This window comes from Ciconia boyciana, chromosome 2 (assembly GCF_034638445.1).
Source record: "Ciconia boyciana chromosome 2, ASM3463844v1, whole genome shotgun sequence".
Lineage (NCBI taxonomy): Eukaryota > Metazoa > Chordata > Aves > Ciconiiformes > Ciconiidae > Ciconia > Ciconia boyciana.
This window is the reverse complement of record NC_132935.1, coordinates 5,433,307-5,454,433: the sequence shown is the minus strand read 5'-3', so window position 1 is coordinate 5,454,433 and position 21,127 is coordinate 5,433,307. Positions and strand designations below refer to the sequence as shown.

Sequence of the window (21,127 nt, the reverse complement as noted above, 5' to 3'; positions counted from 1 at the left end):
GGAGGCCAGGTGGGATACCCATATCACCTAAATGATGGCAGACACCTACTTTTAGGTGACTGAATCTCACCCCTGGTGTCTATGTTAGCATAAGCCAGGTTCTACTGGCTGCAGACTCCATCTCCATTGATTAATGGCAGCTTAGCTGGCCAGCATCCATGGTAGCACCTACTCATTCAGATGGCTCAGTCTGGAACTGAATCCACCCAAATGTCTGTAAAGTGGATGTCCACATCTGAGCTAGCTGTTCAACACAAGGATTAATCTGATCAAATGCAGAATGAGGTAAAATATCCCCTAAACTCTGTCAACCCTGATGACTAGCTCTCCACTGCCTGTGAAGGGAGCTCAGGGTGACTTGTTCAGACGTGTACACAAGTCAGACATTTCCCGCTGTAGCTGACAGTACACACCATCCCACTGATTGCAATACATGATCCAGCTAACCTACAAGAAACATGAAGATCACATACTCGTGCCTGATCCAGACCAACTTTGTATTGTCATTCGATCTAGCAGCACACAGGTTTGGTAGTGTCACCGCCTAGATATGTGCTTATATGTTGTGCCAATCTGGGATGCTGTTGAATACATGCTTGCTGAGTTGAGTCAGAGTTGAAACAGATTTTACTAAAATTCCACCAAATCATGGAAACCAAAGATGGGAATCTTCTACCCCAGAAAAAAATGACTGAAGAATCAAGAAAAAAATGCCCACATTACTCCTCTGTTCCACTGAGATAGAAGAAAAATTAAGTTTCTAGCTCCACCCTAATCCTTCCCTGATTCAGGCTACCATGTGGGACTGTGATTGCTTAGAACTAATTACTACTTATTTATACTGCTGTAGTACTTAGGGAGCTCAGTTGGAGATTAGGGCTAGTGCCAGCTACTGTTCGCTGCCCCAAAGAGTTTACAGTGTGAGTAAAACAGTGCCAAGAAAACTAATTTGTTCCAGATGGGCCACAGAGGACCTGCCAGAAGTGAGCAAATGTTCATCATAGCTTCTGAGCTGATTCAAAATGACCATCTACTAATGAATTTCTTCTCATCTCCCACTACCAATCACTTGAGCTAGTACGTGATAACACACGCAGGAAAAAAAATGCTTGAGAATAGTAATGGCAAAAGCAGGAACAACAAGGAAAGATGAATTGCTGGTAGTTACAAGAATCTCCATAGAAGATAATTTTTTTTATTTTTAATTTGGCAAGAAGCAACTCTGTCTGATTAACTAATTAGTCAAAAAAACCCCATTGGTAAGAACTAAGAATTTTTAATAATATGGCTAAAGCTAAACTTTGGGTTGTGAAGTGAGATACAAAAATAAATCAGTGCAATGTCCTTTAAAGAGTGGGGGTCCACCATGTTATCTCATGTTTCAAAACCCCACACTGAACAAAAATATCTCCTATCTAAATGATACCTGATTAAGTCAGGTTTTCTGTTAATTACAGTCACAGAAAGGTAAGGTTAACCAAATTAGAAGTTGTGCTTAAAAATAAAGTTTTTTACTTAATTTAAAATGCATGGAAATATCTCAATATCCTTTAAAAATTTCAGTAAAAGAATTTGCTTTTTGAAGTAGTATATCCCAGCAGAGACTTTGTGACACAAACCCAGACTGCTGCATTGAATTGAAGTAAGAGCACAAAAAGGTGAATAAGCAGTCATTACGTTATTTCCAAGATAAATCAACTAACCTGGACTTCAAGCCGCAAGAAAGAGAAATACAAAATCGTATGACTTTTACCCTTTAAACAATTTATATTCATACTGCAAAGCAGCATGTGCACGCTGAAAATTCCTGTATATATTCCCTATATTCCAGATAGAAGCAGAAACTGTTTTGAAACTTTTCAGTCTAGAAACAAAAATAATTGTGATTTGCTGAGCACCAGGCTTAGTATGAAATTAACATTTAAGAAAGCAGGGGAGGTTGGGTTTTTGGGTTTTTTTCCTCAAAAAAATCACATTCAGCTGAGCACCAATACTGTTGTAGTTTCTGCATCAGCATGACAACAGACCAAATTTTCAGGCGTGAGAAGTATCTTCTCTTGCTGTAATACCTGATGCTCCCACTTGTTCTTCACCATACACTACTGATATGCCAAACCATACGCTAGTTCTCCATCCTTCCTCCCACCCAGCTTGGCAATGCAATAAATCATGTCACCACCTCCTTGCCAGTGTCAGTGTAAAGTCAGTCCAATTAGCTTAAACTGCTGACGAACGTAGTTTTTGCTAAACTGGCCAACTTTGCACGAAGACAAATGCTCACACCATCTCTCCCGCTGGGTCTGCTGGGGAAGAGGGGAGCATCTTCCTGCAGAGAGGCAGAAACAAGCAGCTGGGAAACAGTAGCATCTCAAGCCACTTCCATTAAACAAGCAAAATAATCGTGTGCCCATGACCTCAGTTTATAAAAATAATGGACACATGTTTAATAGCTTTGACAGAGCAGCACTGAGTTACACCAGCAGGGAATCTGATCCAGTGTCTCAGCTTTCATTTATAAAAAAGAGAAGCTCTGATTCTCTTTCATCTCACCCAATCATGAGCTTCTTCGGTTTCTTAACCAGCGTCTGTCTGAGTTTCTGCCAAACTCAGAGCATGAACACAATTCTGAGTATGTTCGTTCTTCCCTGAAGCATCAAATGCACAAACCAGGACTTTCTTCTTGTCCCCAAAACAGGTGCGGCTTTCTGAAATCTTTTTTCCATTACTGAATTAGTTATTAGGGGGGATGAAAGGGTCTCTGACAGCATTAGATAACACTGTTTGAAGAATTTTCTTCCATGATCAGGGCTCTATGCCTCAAAGAAATATGACTAAGAATTTTCTCTGGGAGCCTGTGTAGGACAAGTACCAATGCTACATACCGTGAAATATAACACTTCTTGTTTAAGAGTCGATGTTTTCTTCATTTCACCTTTTGGGATGAAAAGGAGGACAAAGAGCAGAAAACAACTCTATTTTTAACTTATTGGGGACTGTGTTTACAGGAGAAATGTCACAATACTGAACAACGGGGCAAAAGCAGGGACCGTAACGTATGAGAAGGCTGTCCAGGCAGGCACAAGAGATGTGACCTCCTGACTTTTTGCCCCGTAGGAGACTCAATCAGAAGGTAAGAATACATCACGCTGACATCTCCCTTTTCCCTCATTAGCCTGGAGGGTCAGGCCCTTTGGCAGCTGGGCATCCAAACACTGCCACTCTGATTAAAAAATCCACATTGTCAGAAAGAGAGTCAAAGAAAGCCATCTCTTGATTATTTCTGTTGACATATTTAAATTATTCAGCTAAGAATATAGTTAGCCCCCATTAAAATTCAAGTTGATGGTATATTCCATGCTCATTAGCTTTTGGAAATATTTTCTTCCCATGATGCGTAATTGAAAAATATGCATGCTGGTTAACCTTTAACTTCCTTCTTACTAAAGTTCACTTAAATATTCAGTTTTGACAGGTACATTTTAGTAGCTATCCAAAGAGCTGACCTAAGCAAAGGTCCTAAGCACCATCCCAAACACTCACCCTTTTCTTCATGTTTATTTTATAAGTTACCAGAAATACTGCTTATTCCACGCCGCAGTACTGTCCGTATGGTTTTTTGTTGTTGCTGGTTTTAGGGGAAGGATGTGGGAGAGAGTAGTTTTATCTGTATTTTCAGTGTCTTGCCTAAGAATCAAAAAGCTCCTAGACTTGAAATTTTTAAAGAAGAATTTGACAGAAAAATCAAAATCTGAATTGTTCTAAAAAGGTAATTTTTTTTGTCCCATTTTAAGCATGTTTTCTATTTTTCTTTATGGTTTTATAAGAGTATGCTAAAGCGACAAGGAAATGAACCAGCTCATCATATTCGTCATTAATGTTTAGCATTTTCTTTTTGCAGTCTGTTGCATTTCCTCAGGACCTGACTAAAACTGATTTGCTGAGTTACTTGGCTCAGCCTGGGGAATATTTCTTATGGACTAAAGAGAAAAAGTTACTTAAAATCTATTACTGCAGGCTGCACTGGATGGCTCAAGGGACTGGCAATATGGTATTAAACATTTTATCTAGGTTACCCATTCACATTTAGTCAGAGCTGGAGTGACCAAAAGTTACTGTCTCTGATAGTTTACTAGTGGTTTACATGATAGGAAATTACAGTCTTAAACCATTTCAGAGAGATGATTCTACATCCCCAAATCTAGCAGCACCTTTAGCAATAGCTGCCATAACTGTGGTGCTTTCCAAAAATTAATCTGCCTTAAAATGCACAATTGAATAATGAAGCCCTTTTCTGCAAATGCACGTCATCCAGAATCGAGATCCATTTGATAGAAAGACTTACTGAATTGATGTAGAAGGTGTTGGATCCCACAAAGGTGATGGCATCTTGCAGCTCATAGTTGTGCACCCCATTTTGGTAATCCTGGTAGGGCGTCACGGTGAGAGCAAAGGGCCCCACGCTGTGTTTGCTCCAGTTGGTCAGCTTCACCTCCAGAGGGATGGGGTCCCCCACTTTGCAGTCCACCACGATATCGCAGTCACAAAGCTTGCCGTCAACGAGGATATCTGCAAATCAAGAAAACAATTCCACATTATGTTGGACTCCTGCTTTAGAAACTGTATTAATCTTGATAGGAAACTTAACAAGAAAGAGTAACCTAAATGAAACCAAGACTGCATGACGTTTAACCTTAGGAAAGAAAACCCAATGCTGGAGTGTTGTGTAGGGTAGTGTTGCAGGGAAACTACTTGGAACATTCAGTTCATGAAGGTCTAATATCTGTCCACAGCTGTTGAAAAAGCTATGAAAAAACCCAGTTATGATCTATACAGGCACCCGAAGATATCTTTTTAACCTCCTCTGTTGCAGGCCAAACCCACAGACAACTGCTCATGCTTCTCCTGCAAATCAACAGCATCAGGTGAAGGGAAATACAAACAGGAATCATCAATACAATTGGTAGCTAGATAGATCCAGGGCTGGATGCCCACGTTCACATGTTACAGGCAGAATAAATCTTCCTGTATGGAGGTGACCTTTTGGAGCAGGACAGACACTGCCAGAATTTGCAATGTAATACATATATTAAAGTCCGGATTATAAGGAAAAAAAGGGATTTTAAAATTATACAGCAGTACTACGAGCTTGTTCACTCTTTGCACTTTAATTCATTCTGGGATTTCTATTTTTAACTTTCTACTTTTCTTTCCCTTACTGGGATAGCAGAAAATATAAAGCCTCTAAATTGGTTACTGCTGGGACAATGACAGCCGGAGTAATGTGTCCACTAACCTTGCCCATTTGCTTATACAGAACCAAAATGTTTCATTACCAACACACTATGAAATTGCTAGTCCAATTCCCCACTCTGAAAGGGTTCCCAGTTGTGCAGTATTACTGTATTTTTCAGATGAGGGTTATCTCCGATGCACTATTAATACAGGAACATTTCTATTTCACTATAGGTTCATGTTCAGAGATAAGAGAAAGCCCTGGGCACATGTAAGAAAGCATCCTCTGTGTGAATACCTATCCCCACAATCTCATACACCCATGAGGCATTTCGATCACTCCAGCTCCTCCTCAGTCGCTTGCCTTATGACATACAGCATATTATTCCTCTGCCAAGAGCATGAGATTTACATTAGTAATATCCCTTCTTCAAGAAAAGACACTATTTTTATGCTTCAGGAGCTTTAACAGAAAAAAAGCATTTTACACCAAAGTGTTGGGTTTTTTACTTATTTTTGTTTTGTTGCCTTAGATGAAAAACTACAAAATGATGCATGTTCTCGTGATGCCCTTTAGCCTGGCAAGCTGAACAAGCCTTAGCGTAGCATCTGGGGAAAAAAAAAAAACAAAACAGTGCCAAAGAAGAAACAAGTTCAGAAAGGGACATTTATTCCAGAGGTCAGGTCAGCAAAGCTGAACTACCCAGATGAAAATCCCTCCTTGACCAAAGGCTGCCCAAATGCAGCAGCAAGTCCCAGATACAAGAGGCTTGGCAGGGTGAGCGCAAAGAAACCCTGCAGTGCTCAAGCTGCAGCTATCCAAAACCCATGCCAGTGTCCCAGTTGGAACAGTCCCCATGCCAAAACTTTCCTTTCCAAAGGAGACACCCAGTTTTTGACAAGAGCACTGGCGGGGCCACACCTGGAGTACTGTGTGTAGTACTCATACACAGTACTCACACACAACTGGGGAGTTCTGGGCTCCCCAGTACAAGACAGACATGGACATACTGGAGAGAGTTCAACAAAGGGCCATGAAGATGATGAAGGGCCTGGAGCATCTCTCCTATGAGGAAAGGCTGAGAGAGCTGGGACTGTTCAGCCTGGAGAAGAGAAGGCTCGAGGGGATCTTACTAATTGTCCTGGTTTCATCTGGGATTGAGCTAATTTTCTTTATAGTGGCTGGTATGGGGCTATGTTTTGGATTTGTGCTGAAAACAGTGTTGATAATACAGAGATGTTTTCGTTGTTGCTGCACTGGTCAAGGACTTTTCAGCTCCCCATGCTCTGCCAGGTGCAGAAGAAGCTGGGAGGGGACACAGCCAGGACAGTTGATCCAAACTGACCAAAGGGCTATTCCATACCATATGGCGTCATGCTCAGTATATAAAGCTGGGGAAGAAGAAGGAAGGGGGGACATTTGGAGTGATGGCATTTGTCTTCCCAAGTAACCGTTACGCGTGATGGAGCCCTGCTGTCCTGGAGATGGCTGAACACCTGCCTGCCCATGGGAAGGAGTGAATGAATTCCTTGCTTTGCTTTGCTTGCGTGCGCGGCTTTTGCTTTCCCTATTAAACTGTTCTTATCTCAACCCACGAGTTTTCTTACTTTTGCTCTTCCGATTCTCTCCCCCATCCCACCAGGGGGGAGTGAGCGAGCGGCTGCGTGGTGCTTAGTTGCCAGCTGGGGCTAAACCACGACGCTAATGTATATAAATACCTGAAGGGAGGGTGCAAAGAGGACAGAGCCAGGCTCTTTCCAGTGGTGCCCAGTGCTAGGACAAGAGGCAATGGGCACAAACTGAAACACAGGAGGTTCCCTCTGAGCACCAGGAAAATCTTTTTTACTGTGAGGGTGACCGAGCACTGGCAAAGGTTGCCCAGGGAGGTTGTGGAAGTCTCCATCTTTGCAGACATTCAAAAGCCATCTGAACATGGTCCTGGGCAACCAGCTCTAGGTGGCCCTGCAGGCGGGTGGGGCAAGATGACCTCCAGAGGTCCCTTCCCACCTCAACCATTCTGTGATTCTGTGAAAGGAAGTTATAATCACCACTGCATTTTAGGAAAGGGATATAAAACCTGTTTGGGATTGGATTTCTTCTGCAATAGCACACTCTAACGTTATGGGCTCTCCTGCCCAACGTGATCAAATTGCTTCTTGCAGGATTGCTCTAAGATCACAGAGGTGAAGTAGTGGTTCTAATGGTATCCCATTATCTGGGATTAACTAACTTGAATTTTTCAACACACAAAAATGTGTGTGTGTGTTGGGTGTGTGTAATCTTTATGCTTCCCAACCTCCTGCCACAGAAATGAAGTCCAGTTGCTTCCTTTGACAGAAATGCATTTATATCAATTCATGACTTTATATTAGTTTATGTTTTCAAGCTTCTCCCTGTGAGGTTAAGTGCTTTCATTTAAAAAAACAAACAAACAAACAAAATCTTTTTTTTTTTGGTTCCTCCAGCCAGCGGGTCTTCCAGCTGTGAGAACAGTTAGCTCCCCAGACCAGCATGAACCTTCAGAAATACTCAGTAACTAAGTGGATGAATCTTTATTTTCAAGCTGCTCATCAACTTGCCTTTTAGCTTTAAAATTCAATGCTCTGCTGTAGGAATTGTAAATGAACCCTTTGCCCTCTGTCTCCACCTTTGTATCTAATAATAGCTCAGAGCGTTGCTTCCCAATATCTTCATGTGAAAATAGAAAATCCAAACAAAAGAGAAGCAATTAAGTCTGGGTCAACCAGATTAATTTTTTTTCATATTCCTAAAAAAATTAAATTCATTTAAGATTGATTTAAGACCATGTGCGTGCACATGTGCTTGTGTACATATTGAGAGATTATTTCCTTCCCTCCCAGCACACCCTTCCCTCTTGCAGTACTGAAGCCAAGGATCTCAATGAGATGTCAGATGAGAAAACACACATGGCTGGCGTGCAAAATACTATGGAAAGGAGTGTTTAAAAACAGTCCCCTTTCATCAGAGAGAACAGCTTGGTTTGACAGGCAGTTTTACTCCCTTCCTGACACAGAAAACATCTCATGGACCATACGGATTTGCTTTAATATTTTCATCCATGAACAGAGGAAAAGCCATGTGTACAGGGTCCCATTTCTGCAGATTCAGCTCACTCACACAGATGGCATATAAAAGCTGAGACTGCTCACACCACTGCTGTGAGAGTGAATCATTATTGGCTTCAGTATACAGTAGCTCTGAATCAGAAGAGAGTTGCTAGCACAGAAGACAGTGGTGGCCATATCTCCATCTTCCAAAGATTCAGATACAAGATAAGCAGTATTTCAGAAAATTAGAAGGAACAAGTTTAATGCAAACAACATATATAAACTACATTTAAAAAGGTGGAAGTGTAAACTCTGGCTGTCAGGGCAAAAAAAAGCACAAAGACCTAGCAATCTTCTAATCAAAAGTTAAATCGTTTTTTAAGTACTTTAATAAGCCAACAGAACGCTGCTTTTTTATTTTATTTTTTCTCTCTCTTCCACTCTCTCCTTTCCTGCTCATTTACCTACACATGTCCACTATGTTGGCATCCTTGGGTGCCAACATTACTCTGCAATGCTTGATAGCCATGAAAAAAGGAAAGACACGGTCTCTGTCATGCACATGTGAACAGGCACAGGACTGCCCTGAGGAAGTGCAGGATATTTTATTTCTAGGACCTTCTCTAAGTGATTATTGTAACAAGGGAGGAAATGTCCAACACATTTTGGAAGGCAGAGGATGAGGATGATACAAGCCACTGAGAATCACAGAATCATAGAATCATTTAGGTTGGAAAAGACCCTTAAGATCATTGAAAGAATGGGAGAGAAGGGTGCTGGAAAGTGTTGCTTTTTCACTGATGGCCTTAGCCAAGCCTTTTAAGATCTTGATGAATTCACCTTTTAGTTGGAAAAACTACTTCATGGCCAGTTGATAGGTGATGCTTATTGACACCACAATGGCTGGGAGACCATTATATGAAAATAATACATCAGATTTCATATAGTGTCTGTCTTTCAGGATCTCAAAACTCAAGAAAAGGGAATGAATGTTACTTACGGGAAGACAACCACTATTCCACAAGAAAAACATCATTTACCATCACCTGCCAGGTGCACTTCTGTCTGCATCACCCAAAGGAGCAGCTTGAAAATGAATACCAAACATTATTAACATTTTGTGTTATTTACTCTGCTTATGTTAACACATAGTAAGTTGTTCTCGCTACTTTGTCAAGTTTCTGTGTGAGCACTCGGAACTCATTGTCCCACCTGTATGTCAAGAGTCCTGAGTCATGGCTAATTGCTTTTCCGCACCCAACTCCCTATTTGCCACCGTGAAAGTTTAATTTTGGAAAGCTGCATACAAATACATGTTTAATCTCAGTGGAAACGCACATTCCAGCAACGTTTACTCTCCTCACTCAAGTTTGGGTTGATTTTTAAAAACAGGCTGCAGAGGAAGGCAGGGCGTTTGTGCTCATCTTTACAGTGGGGGGTGGAGAAATTTCCGTTGGATATTTGCTTTTAAATTTGATGTTGAATCCCAAACCGAAGCAGATGCATTGGTCTCTGCCATTCGCTGCAGCTGGGAACCTGTCTCAAGACTTCGAGCAAACACCTCACAGAGGCATGGCTTTGCACAAACAAGTAGGTCAACAAAACTCAAGGCAAGAGATACCCAAATGAATAAATACATCTCACATAAGAGGTAAAAGAGATCTTCAAGCCCAGCAAAGCAAGCTTTGCTCAGCTGTACTATGATAGTTAGGGGAATTTTAGTCAATCATCAACCATTTTTTATGCTGTTAGAGCTGTTCCAAAATACTAGTTTTACTCATCTCGGTCTGTGAACAGGGAGAGCCGTAATCTGAGGAGGGGAAAGGAGCAGCAGCAACGCTGACGTCTCTAGATAATGCCCATCAGGTACTTCGATGGAGGAAAGCCAAAGACCTACAGCCCAAGCCAGAGCTGCTGCAGTGAAAGTCTCACAGAATGATTCAGTTTTTCTGTGTTCACCAAATCTAAAGTGCTGATTAAAATGTCTGCCCATGCCAGCTTTACTTCTAATTGCCTTAAAAGAGCAAGGAAAGGGCCAGCCATTCCGTCTGGAACAACTTCTTTTTCTTTTTCCTGTCCTTTTCTGCAAGAATGTTTGTTCAGGATTTTGCAAGGAACTTAACAATGCAAAGAGAATTCTTTTTCTTTTTTTTTTTTTTTTAAAAATCATTCATTTAGAAATAGGTTGAACAATTCTGTCTGTTGCTGATTTTACATATTATGCAGAATAAAGAGAGATCGGAATGGAGAAAAAAACCTGTACTACAGGCAAACGCTGGGTACAGAGCAAGCTGATCCTGCCTGTCTCCAAACAAGCAAATTCCCTGTCCCTCCTCTCATGCTGCATGTCAGGTCAGCAACAGTTTTAGCAGCCTGTTACTTGGAGTTCAGTCGGCTGCTTAGTGGAGCTGGCAGGTAACGCGGCATTCTGTTGAGACAAGGGGCTCCCTGAATTTTCTTATGTATCTGCTCCAGTACATGAACCTAAACGCTGCTTCTGTTTCCCCTCTTCCCACTTGTTCTCCCTCATGTAGACCAGTTCCCTTTCATTTTCTAAACCATTCATGCAAATTATTTACACATAGAGATATAGCATTGGTTATATTTGTTTGTCCATTATGAGGTCCTGCAGTATTTTCAGAGCTGAATACATCCATACAAAAGATATTTCTATGAATATAAAAACTGCGTTCACTGTCACTCTCATCATGAAAATGCTGAATAGTTATTTAATAACACGAGAGCCTCATAGCTATTTGCATAAAGTCTTCTGTATGTGGTTTGGATCTGCTCCTCACACCAAACCTGAGCATCTTAACTTGGAATAACATCCTCCTGTTCATTCATTGTCACACTGACACAATACTGAGCCAAATCCATCCTCTGCATAATTTCATTGCAGTCAATAGTAACAGAGCACAGAAGTATACAGATGTTTGTATTGTAACAGGTTCAAATTACACAAATGTGTTGTCAGCCTTGTCAACCACTGCTAGTCCTGTCCTGGAAAGTGCCCTTATACTCAGAGCCTGCTGATCCAAAACCCCTATGGACCTGAAGAGTTCAGCTCCTCTTTGGGTCAAGGCCCTTGGACAGGGATGAATAAAATATACAGGAAAAGATATGAACAAACTAGCGTAGCTTCCTGCAAGTACCAACAACCCAGAGACCTTCAGCTAACATAGGGGCACGGACCTGAAAACAGGAAATTTGGCAGAGGATGGGATGAGTGAACATGAATATAGGCTAGTGAAAGAGGCACTTGCTTTCACAAGACCTCTGAGCTGCCTGATTCCTGGCAGACTTCCCATTCCCAAACATTTCACAATTGAATTAAGGACACTTTATTCACTCCAAAAGCAATTAAAAAGAAAAACACATTTAAAATATAGTTCTAGCAACAATAAGCAATTAGTCTTTGATAATTGTCTGTGTCTTCCTATTTAATCACTCTTTTGCAGTGGCCAGTATGCTGATGACAGATCCTGACTGGTCCGATTATTGTTCTTGCCAAATTGTTTCGAGTTTGTGTCTGTTCTTAACTCTGTGATGACAATGGACTGAGGATGCTGCAGCATCCCCGTAGGACTTGCTTGCAAAAGGATTTTTCAACCTTGTTCATTTGGATTGAGTAAGCTTTCTTCCTCCAAATCAGTATAAGGTTTATGTCCAATTTTAATCTCCAAATCTGTCCTTGGCAGACACATGGTAAGTGTTCAATTTCAGTGCTACTTGATCTCGGCTGTAAACACTTAGATGTAGTACAATCTTCTTCAATTAACTCTAAATACCAGGGTCGCAGTAGCTGAAAAGAGAAGCATGAACGTCTCTAGTGCTCTGGGGTTTGACTGCCTCCAACTCTTACTTGGGATCTTAAAACAGCAAAACTGAATGCACATTAACCACAGATTTATTTAAGAAATGAGTTTTCAGTTTAACCTCTGTTTTTGGTGGGAGTTATTTTATTTTGCACATGCCTTTTCCGATAGACATTTCTCTTGCCCTGTGAAATTGCTGGCACACGGATGGCACCTGCTTGTCTCATTTCTCCTCTGGCAGCCAAGATAACCTGTCATTTGGTGATTTGCCCAATTTGCTATCATCAAAGTGAAAATCACTTCAGAGTTTGTACTGCTTGTGTCCAGTCCTAATCCAAATGCTCAAAGGCAGACCGCTAACATTTTAAAATTCTCAAAGCTCTGTGTTTTCCAGTGAGCCTGAGCTCCTTTCGACTTCTTTTAAAATATTCCATGACATGGCCCCAGATTGCTTAAATAGTCTCATTTCCGAATGTGGGCCAACCCCTTTTATCTGTTTATCACAAGCAGGTTTGCTGAAGACTTCTTTTGATTATCTGCTACACAGCCAGAAGGTCAGGCTGGCATACAGTGTATGCCTGTGTTTTGAAATTTCATGATCCCAGGATTTACATGTTATTTTAGGTTATTGAAAACTTTATTTCTATAGCTTGTCTGTGGCAGGTCTACTTTCAGAGAATTCTTACCCTGCCTTGTGGAAAAAAAAAAAAATAAAAAGGAAAGGAAAGGAAAAAAAGGAAAAAAAAAGCCCTATATTACATTTAAACAAAACTAATCCATACTAGGATATATCATATAACACTATTTTTTTTATAGCGGCAGCTTTGTGCAAAACCGCTGCAGGTCATGAATAACATGGCTTAACCTACAGCTTACTGAAAGAAAATGACCTTATTCCTCACTGGTTGCAAATGAGACTTAAAATTTTCTCCTTCTTTCTGCCATTCTGCAATGATGAATGTGAGACAAACCTCTCCCTCTGCAGAGGAGATTTTAAAGGTCTCATGCAACCTTTGTGAGAGTTTCTGACTTGTGGCTGAAAAGTTAATGATAAAAAAAGAGTCTGTAGTCCTTATGTGCAGGGTTGGGAGTCCGTCTGATCTCAAAGCAGGTTCAGTCTAGACACTACATAGATTGGAGGTCTCCAGGGAGTGTTACCTGCTCTAGAAGTCAGTGATAAAGGTGGTGATTGTGGCACATTTCATATGGGGATAGTAGTGAGCTAGCACACGGTCACACAAGAAGTAATGCCTACTTAACATCAGCGACACAAAATTAGGCTCCTGTACTCCATTCTGTGCATGCAAAGTCAAATATGTGGATTTTACCCCACAATCTACTTACCTAAACTCTCACTGCCTATGGCAATATGGAAGTGGAAACTGTTTTTCTGGATTTTCTACTGTTTCAAGTGGAAACAGTACTTTCCGCGTTATCTATTCAACAGATTCATACATTGATTCAACATTGTATGCGGATTCAACGCATGCGGATTCAACATTCCACAGTATCTATTCTACACACAGTGGTGCTCTGGACTCTTACATAGATAGGGGATCCCAACTAACAGGTAGCGATTTTTAAAATTGCTAGTTAAACTAATCCTGTGTGTAAAGTAATTGTCATATTTGAGGAGTATTTGGGGCTCCTGTAGGATGAAATATACTATGTACCATCTGAAGCAGAAGAAACTCAAACACAGATGAGAAGAGATGAAACAGCAGGTATCTCCATGCCCAGATGTATAGAGACTAAGGGACAGGATGTCTTAAGAAAGCAAAAAAATTTATACTGATTATTTAACAAAAAATGATGGGTACATGACCCATTTTCCATGCTTGCCTTAAAAAAGAACCATGAAATATTGCATGAGATGTCCAGGCCATAAGAATTTTTGTATTGTTGTAGAGCAGCCAAAGCCTCGTACGAGATAATACATAACCCCCTATTAGCAGGCAGGTAGATGATTTACCACATTTCAGTAACTGTGTAAATATGAGCACTAGGACACTGAGCCTCACAGGCCTCCTTTAGCCCAACCATGATTGAAATGCAATGAGCTGAGCTAAATGAGAGGTATTAAACAACTCCAGGTACAAACGCTGTATCGCAGCACTTTATGTACAGGGAAGGTGTGACATGTGGTTACTAGTCTACATGTGGTTAATATCTACAGGCCAGAGTTGCTCAAAAGCAGGGGTGCACATTAAAATGGACATATTCTTATGAATTTTCTTTGAATTTAAGTCACAGCATATTTCAGTCTAATGACCCTAAGTTGTTTTAATTACCAGTGGATTGAGTTAAATTTTTACAACTTCCCCTATGTACGGTTAGTTCATTCTGCCACTTTTGCATTAACACATGAGACAGTAATCCAGGTAGATGTGACTTGGAAACTATCAAGTCCTACTATGATGCTACGACTTCTTAATTCTGATTGCATCCTTCTACATCATGACCTGTCTCAAAATCCAATTTGAATCCATGTACCATGAACTGCACTAATAGATATATGTAGCTGGAAGCTTTCAGTCGTCCTATGTGACACAAATCCATATTCTCCCTTGTTAGATAGGATGTGAACACACACATAACAATCAAACTTACTGAAAACAAGAAATCTTTAAGCCTAGAGTCATCAGCCCAAACAACTTTAGGCCTCTGTCTTTGAGATCTTTCTGTTAATAATTTACTACTTGCTAAAACTGAACATGCTCAAAACTGAGCTCCCGTGTTTTTCATGAAGTCCTTTCCTTTCTATACCTGTCTTAATTTCAGAAATAAAATCAGACTCTTTGCTGCCAATCTCAGCTTTCTCTTTGACTTGATCTCCTCTCATGACTCACACCTCCAGTCTGTGATTAAATCTTGATGCCACTTTCTACAAAACTTCTCCAAATTTGACCTTTTCTCTCTGCCTACCTTGCCAAACCCTTGTCTAAGATCTAATTGGATTATGAGCCTTAACAATTAAAATCTCTTCATCTCTGCTTTTGACACCTCCACACTAGTGCCTTTCTAATCTACTGAAGACCTTGCTTCAAAGATCGTTCTGTAGGTCTATAACCTGGTTATGTCCACATGGCACCTTGCACAGACATCATTCCCAGCTTGTCTACTTTCTAGCTATAGCAGTAGAGCTCAGCCTAGACTAAATGCCCACATACTGACCCAACTTTTCCCATGCATGCTGAAACCTGTTGCTGAGGTCACGCAGTAATACTCGCACAAACCTGCTCTCTGATTGCTACAGAGGTGCCAAGTTGTGCTCATTGCTACCTATGGGGTACAACTTGCGTGCAAAACTACTTCTCTCCTATTACTTTGTTATACTATTTTCCCTATTCCTCTTCCCTGTTAACCTTTTTTTTTTCATATAACATATATACTTTATAGCATATATATAAAACACATATATATACACACATACATATGTGTATATATATATATAATACTAGACTATAAGCTCTTAGGGACAACAATTCTCATGTTCCTAAGAGCTTAGCAGAACAATTTGTATGGCACCTAGAACTATGCAGACCTATTTTCTTGGGATGTCCAGCCAGCACTGCTAGAGAATTAGAAACAATAAAAGAAATAACCTTAAATAAATTAAAAATATCTATATCTGTATCTCTCGAACCTCAAGGCTATCTGGTGAGGCAAGGAAGTGAGCACTGTACCAGTTTTCCAAATGGGGACACTGAAACTTTTTAGGAAGGAGTTAACCTGTCCTGTGAAGAGAGTCAGGAGTTTTCACTGAGCAGAAATGAATGCATAAGCTACCCAATAGAATTGAGAGGGGAACGTGACTTCCAGAAAACAGAGAAAAACATCTTAATTGTAAGCTTTCAAAATGCCTATGCTGGCTCATCGAGGTACCAACTCCTTATAGGAATAAGTCTTACACTAAACTGAACGTAAAACCTGAGGATTCACAGGACATGCAGGAAGGGAGAGAGAGTATAAAAGGAAACCCAATCATAAGAAAAAGTAAATCAAAATAAAAATAATGCTATTTAAAGAAGAACTCTTTGATAAAAGAGTTAAAGTAAGAGCCTAGAAACCCTTTCTTCCCCATCACTGCATTTTGAAGGAATGGAGACCTCAGATATCAGCACGGTGAAGTGCCGAGAGGACTTGTTTAAATAAAACTACAAGTTAAATATTGGGGGGGGGAAGAAAAGAAACACCGTTTTCAGCTAGAGAGAGTAAAAAATTAAATCCTCTCTGTACCCGAAGCTGCGAGCCATGCCTTGAGCTTCACCTGTCAAGTGCTGCAAAGCATTCCTGCAAACCCATCTCCTTTTAATTGGCCATTTGGGTGGCAAAACCATTCCTCGTTCAAACCCTGCAACGGTGCTCCAGCCCGCCAAGCCACTGGAAAAATGAGCAATGAGCAGGTGTCAAATTCTGTCCTTTTATCTTCAGCTTTTAAAAGACAGATACAATTATGGGAAAATCAGTGTAGTGTGGTGGCTGATCAGGTCTCTTTTCTAAGAATTATTTGCACAAGGCTCTGTGCGCAGACTGGCCAGAGCTATCAGCTCATCTACAGAAACAGTATTGTGTCTGCTCTACCTTCTAGAGACCCACAGACGCATAAGCAGAGAACAGAAATTATTAACTCCTCACCCTCCACAGCAGACAAAGCAACACTGCATCGTCTAACAACTCTCACTGGTGCAATCTTTCAATGGTTTCGAGATTCAATGTATTTCGAGATTACGTGTGTATGTTTGATACACATCAGTGGAATGCCTAAGAAATGAAGAGAAGCTGTAAAGCATAGGAAGTTGACAAAGTTGACAAAATTGAAGAAGTCTTCAAAATTCAACATATGGAAAGACTGTATGGCTTCCTTAGTTGTACGTCTGAGGTCACGTATCATTTTGTGGATTTACATGAAGTGATACTGACTGCACCTTGTTTCCTCCTACAAAACACAAACAAAAAATCCTCCCAAACCCCATCACCTCTACCTGCAGGGATCAGATTTTTAACTTTATAAAAATCCATGGATTTACATTACCTAGGGATCTGGCAAAAGGTATTTCATGGAGTTTTTATTTGGTGGTGCAGGAAAATAGAGTTGGGGTTTTTTAAAATAAAAAAAAAAGGAGGAAAGGAGAAAAATAGCTTTTGCTGTTTTGAACTGATACAAGAAATGAAGCTACCCATTTCATATGAAAAGGCAACTTTCCTTGCAGTCTTAATACAAAGACTGAGGGTGCGTGTCAAGGGGTTCTGGTTGCCAACCCAGTCCCAGAAGCAGTTCTGCCCAAGCAATAGCCCTGGGAGGGCAGTATTAAAAAATCTCTCCTGATGCCATCTACATCATTACTGCTGTTTGGATGAGTATAGCCTCCAAACTGTGGATATGGGATATGCCCCTTAGTTCTAACTTATCATCTTTACATCCAAGCCCAGAGAGGTTTCATATGTATCCTTCTTATAGTAAAACAGGAGAGGGGAGAGGATCATTCTGTCCTGATCCTTTCCAGGCTCCTAAAGAAGTAAAAGTTTTCAGTGCAAGAGAATTTTTTATTCCTGAAATTTTGAGGTCTCTAGCAAGAGTTTGGGCTATGTTTTTCCATAAATATTTTTGAAGTAAGAGAGTGAAGAAAAGCTTATGAGCTGGTTGGAAAGTATATAAAGCAAACAGTGACATATAATGGAAACTGTTCCCAAGAGCATTTGCAATTTCAGCAAGTACAGGGCATTGGGAGTTAACCGCTCTATTATGTGGTTTGTCTTTTCCAGCATTAATTTGTGAAAAAGTCTATCTTTTATGCACTTGCAATCCAAACAAAAGAACAAATTAAAAGACCTAAGCACACAAACCATGCTGGGCAATAGAGCGTCACAGCCAAACGCTGCCAGTAATCTATACTCACATTGTATTACATGAACTGACCCAGAATTAACTATGGCTGCCCTCTCCTGGAAAACTCTCTAAAACAAATGAAGTTCTCATCCATTTCCATTAATGGCATTAGCATGCTTAGTGGCAAGACCACAGGAGAACATGACAACTGGATAAACAGCTATGAGGAAGCAGTAACAAGCGACAATAGAATCGAACTATTTTTCCCTAAAAGTCCCGAACAGACGTTATAGTCCCCCTTGTAAACCAGGTTGTACAACTGAACTCACGCGGAGAAAACAAACTATGTGGTTCCTGGCTTAAAGTTTCAGAATGGATGTCAAATGTCAGGATGGGAGTAAGAAGAAAACAACCTGCAGCCTCTTCCTAGAAGCTCTTCACATTCAGACACCTGACCATGGGCTTTTGGTAAATTCAGTTGGGAATCTTACTTCCCTTGAGGTTCACTGGTCGAGCACTTGCAACATGAGCCCATGTGCTCCAAGAGGGGACTCAGTGCTGGCACCAGGCTCAGCAGACCATAATGCAAGAGCCTGCCGGTATGTGTTTGTGCACATCCTGGGTGCTCTTACTTCACTCTTCAAATAAAGATGGTATTCCCAGATGATCTGAGAACAAATGAGGACGGGGCAAGGAGGAGGAAGACACTTGCACTACATGTGTGGGGAGAAGCAGAGGACATCCAGCCCAACCCTGGCATAGGTGATTCAAAGAAGAGATGCTTTCAAGGAAGGGAGAAGGTGCATCCCATCTTCACAGATGTTAGTATGAGTCAACAAAATGTCCTAACCCATAGTGTCAAATGTTATTGCTGGAATACAATATTAGTGCAGGTGGCTTCTGCCTCCTGTCCATAGCTATACAATCACCTGCTAGTATACCACTCATGGGTCTTTTCTCTGAAGAGATTTCTTGCTTGAGCCTACTCAATAAGAATCTCTTAAAATCCTTTCTTGAGAAATGATAGACATCATAAGATGGTAATTTGGGAAGATCACTGGCCAAATCCCAGTTATTACTTCTTCCATAAAGGTATCACTGAGGTTCCTGAGCCATATCTAGTGATAAAAGCACACAGTTACACGTTAATATGGTAGAAACAGGATAAGATTTCATGAGCTTTAGATACCAAATTGGTCAGTAAAGTATCCCTGATCAAAACAAATGAAACAAAAATCAGAGGTGAAAAATTACTCACCTTCATGAGACGTTTGACTTTGAAAGGGTTCTAAAAATAGCATCAATCTTAAACATCTATCAGAGTAGGATAATCTGTTAAAGTGAAGTATCTCATTCAAAACAATAAAAAGCATTTAAAATCTATAAAGTTAAGTTCGAGCATTTAGAAACTCAGTAGTAAATATCTACAGATGTAGAACTTTGCTATCTTGTGTTCCCTGTTTTCCTCTCTCCACATTGTTCCTGACCATTTCTTAATGTCTCTTGCATTTGCCTCTGACAGCAACCACACTGTACCAGGCACTATATGAAAACAGGCAAAATCTCTGTCCTTAAATAATCACTTTGTCACGTAATGGCCAGTTAAATCTCCGTGTATGCAAAGAGCCCTTTCAGATGCCACATTCAATTTGCCCCAGTGAAAGGTAGCTGTAATAGAAAGCAGATGCTCCACAAGGAGTTTGCCAGCTGTTGAAGCGGCATGCAGATGTTGAGCACGCTGCACTCCAAACATTCAACCTTCCAGTATAAAGGGGAACTCACTCCTTGTCTTAAAAACACTGAGCCAAGATCTTTGTTACCATAAAATGTAATAAAGTTAACATTACTCTCAGTTTTCTTATACAAGTACAGAAGCAATAAATCCACAAAACAAAACACTGAAAAATTATAGAAAAATAGTGGAGAATTGTCTTTGACAAGAAAGATCAATTCCAGTTGTCTTTAATGACCTGAATCATACAAAATCCAACCGTAGCATCCATCCTCTTGTTTTCCCAATTTTATTTGTAGCTAGGCTCCATTTTTACATTCTGGAGCATGGCAGCTTCAAGTAAGAAATGCTTTGTGACAGCAAAGGTCCATTTCCTCTGACACTTTTCTTTGAGATCTAATTTAAATTAATATCACTATCTTCTCCCTAAAAAGTAGGATAAAAAACTAATAACATTGTTAATTACTTGAAAATCAGGCAACCTGGACCTACTGTAACTTAATTTAAGTATTTGTCTAAGAAAAGAAGCCAGTATCTGCCACAGTGTGCCAACACTTGTTATTAACAACAATCTGAAAATCAGCTTCTTGAAGGGGGACGCTAGCTGGAACTGGATATTCTCTCACATCAAAGAACAACTACCAGTAAAGACCAACAGGAGATCTATTGGCACTTACAAGTTTTATTTATTTTTTAACATCTCAAAGTCATTCAGCAGAATGGACTGCTGTCTTTACCACCCCAAAGCACCTCATTAAATGACTGAGTTAATCAAGTATTTTCTGCTAATGAGAAAACATGATTAAAAAAGTTCAGAGAAGTGAGAATGAGGAAAAAATTTAACAGAGCAGTCAACCTCTTTCCAACCTAGGAATATGCCTGTGTTTCATAAAATGTAAGCTGTAGTTTGGTTAACAAAATATAAGCTGTATTTATGTCTTCTGTGAGTAAACAGTAATAAACCTGGTCAAAAATTCATTGGGATACTTTCTGATAGGGATCCATGGGGATAATTTCTAATAATTTTTTTTCCTGCCTACATTTTGATGGTCTAGAAAGGAAGGGTCTTACAGCTTTATGACACATAAGATAACTGCAATTAATATACATGACCTGTACACTCTTTCTGTATGGCTTTGGCATTTGGGCCTCCTGCATTTATTTTAAATTTGGTATTAGGACCTTGCTGAACTCATGATATGTATAATTATCCATGTATACATCCACTAGGTTATAGAGAAATACATGTAATCACTCACTCCAGGTATCAGGTTCATAGTTAAGATGGCTAATTGATTAACTATTATTTGCTAGTAGCTATCTACATATAGAGCTGCATCATACACATTTTACCATGTCAGCTTCCTTTGCCCATTGACCCACCCATTTGAGAGTCACTGTAGCACTTCAAATCTTGGGCATTTTCATATATGCCTTGTCCATCCC

General features: G+C 40.3%; 1 protein-coding gene across 2 annotated transcripts in view; it reads right to left on the bottom strand.

Moving 5' to 3' along the window:
- Positions 1–21,127, bottom strand: part of TRAPPC9 (trafficking protein particle complex subunit 9) — a 544,235-nt gene that overhangs the window by 6,284 nt on the left and 516,824 nt on the right. For both annotated transcript variants that reach the window (XM_072851835.1, XM_072851836.1), the window contains one exon: positions 4,343–4,566. In XM_072851835.1, coding sequence (XP_072707936.1) covers positions 4,343–4,566 — 224 coding nt within the window. The remainder of the gene's footprint in view (positions 1–4,342; positions 4,567–21,127) is intronic.